The following is a 1,729-nucleotide window of genomic DNA, read 5'->3' as shown; positions in this document are numbered from 1 at the left end:
CCCCAGCACCGCTGCCAGAGAGTAATAGGGAGGCGCTTCACTCGAATCAAACAGTGACAATTATTCAACGACGGTTCATAAGATTCACTTTCTGAAGCTTCGGAATTGCGAGAAAAAAAATAATTCCTCCGGACATATGGCGCAGTGCAAAATGGGTTCAGACTTATGCATCAAGTGAAATGGAGCCTCAGAAAATCTTAGGAGTATATCAAAAATTCTTCCTATTTACGCTACAGTACGTGTCAGTTTGATATGCAAACGCAAAAAAAATGAACGAATTTCATCACATTATCAAGAATCGATCTGGACTCCTATCGCATAAACAATATAAACATTGTTATGAACATATGATGCAAAGTGACCTCTCGAGATTGTGATTACGGGAAAATCATCGCTATCATCAAGCTCGGAATAGGAAAAGCACATGTTTCACATTTGCATACCCAATTGGCACGCACTGTTATTTTGCTGTAACCAAGAGTGCTGCTATTACCCGTCGCTTTCACATCAGTCTGCTCAGTGAGGATGTCCAGCAACACAGACACCACTTGGCTAGCGAAGGTAGCATCACCCACACGTATTGTGGTCAGATGCAAAGCTCGTATGAGGAGGCGACGATACTGAACCAGGAACAACACTCCCAAGGCTTGACTCATTCGGCCACGCTCCTCCGTTGTCTCTCGAAAGCCACCATCGTTGAACTGACCTCAGTATTGCCCTCAGACGTGCTGGTGTCCTGTGTCTTGATGAGCTCTTTTCGCAGCATACCAACTACATCAGCAATATTACGACTATTCACCTATGCGGGGAAATCATGAGGAAAAGGAATTCCCCTGGAGACTCTATGATGGCGCACTAGTTACCCACTACTAGTCCTACCAGTGGTGTGCAGATGTGAAGGATCTTCCTTCTAACCTCCACTGCAGGGGAAGACAATCCCCGTAGTAGATCCATGACCAGCGGCTCCATAGCCTACAACAATCGATAAGGTAGCCATATACGCTGGTCCTGTGGCCTGCTACTACTACCTGCTTGTAGTGCTTCCTTAGAAGGTCTATTCTGTCCAATACAATGAGCTTTACATTATTATCAGCCTGGGTGATCACCAGGTTCACGTAAGCCTCAGCCGCTGAGATGACAGGACACAACTAATGGGAATACGCACTGCTATGACGCAGTCCATAAACGACTTATTCAAATCGTCAACCCTACCACAGCTTGATCCAGCTGAGCTAATTCAACCCTGTGATAGATGCAAGTTCATTCACAGCGTACATCCATGAAAAAACGGCCTTGCTCCAGGAGGTAGTAGTAGGGATGCACACCCGCCTTACCAGCTCCAATGGCGACATGAGACTTGGACAGGATGACCAAAGTATTAGCGGTCTCATACTGCACTGCAGGGCTTAGTGATTCCCTCAGAGTATATACCACCTGAAAATCACATACCATGTCATCTCACAAGGAATCGATCTCTAGACCTAACGGTTAACAGCCTACTACCACAACCAACTACACTAATGGCCCGTTCCTATCTTTACCTTCAACAGCGCACCCTTCATCTCCGGATGGTGCTTATTGACTCTCCGGATAAGCTCGAGAATTACCAGTTGGCATATATCGCCCAAGTTCGCAACTTGATCCTAAAACGACATACGCAAATCAGCCTCAGCAGCGACGAATCTACCTGCATGGAAAAAATGTAACTCATGGCCTTCTCCTCGTTATG

General features: G+C 46.0%; 1 protein-coding gene across 1 annotated transcript; it reads right to left on the bottom strand.

The window, feature by feature from the left end:
• Nucleotides 1-493: 493 nt before the first annotated feature.
• On the bottom strand, nt 494-1,643 carry Pmar_PMAR013539 (coatomer beta subunit, putative; the record flags this gene model as incomplete). The annotated part of the gene is made up of 6 exons (XM_002766275.1): nt 494-620; nt 707-799; nt 880-972; nt 1,023-1,129; nt 1,335-1,434; nt 1,542-1,643. Coding segments are annotated over 6 exons (622 nt in total), but the record flags the coding sequence as incomplete, so codon positions are not given.
• Nucleotides 1,644-1,729: the final 86 nt, after the last annotated feature.

Source organism: Perkinsus marinus (assembly GCF_000006405.1).
Source record: "Perkinsus marinus ATCC 50983 genomic scaffold scf_1104296973166, whole genome shotgun sequence".
Taxonomy (NCBI): domain Eukaryota; phylum Perkinsozoa; order Perkinsida; family Perkinsidae; genus Perkinsus; species Perkinsus marinus.
Note: the sequence above shows the minus strand (reverse complement) of the source record. Positions and strands in the feature narration are given on the sequence as shown.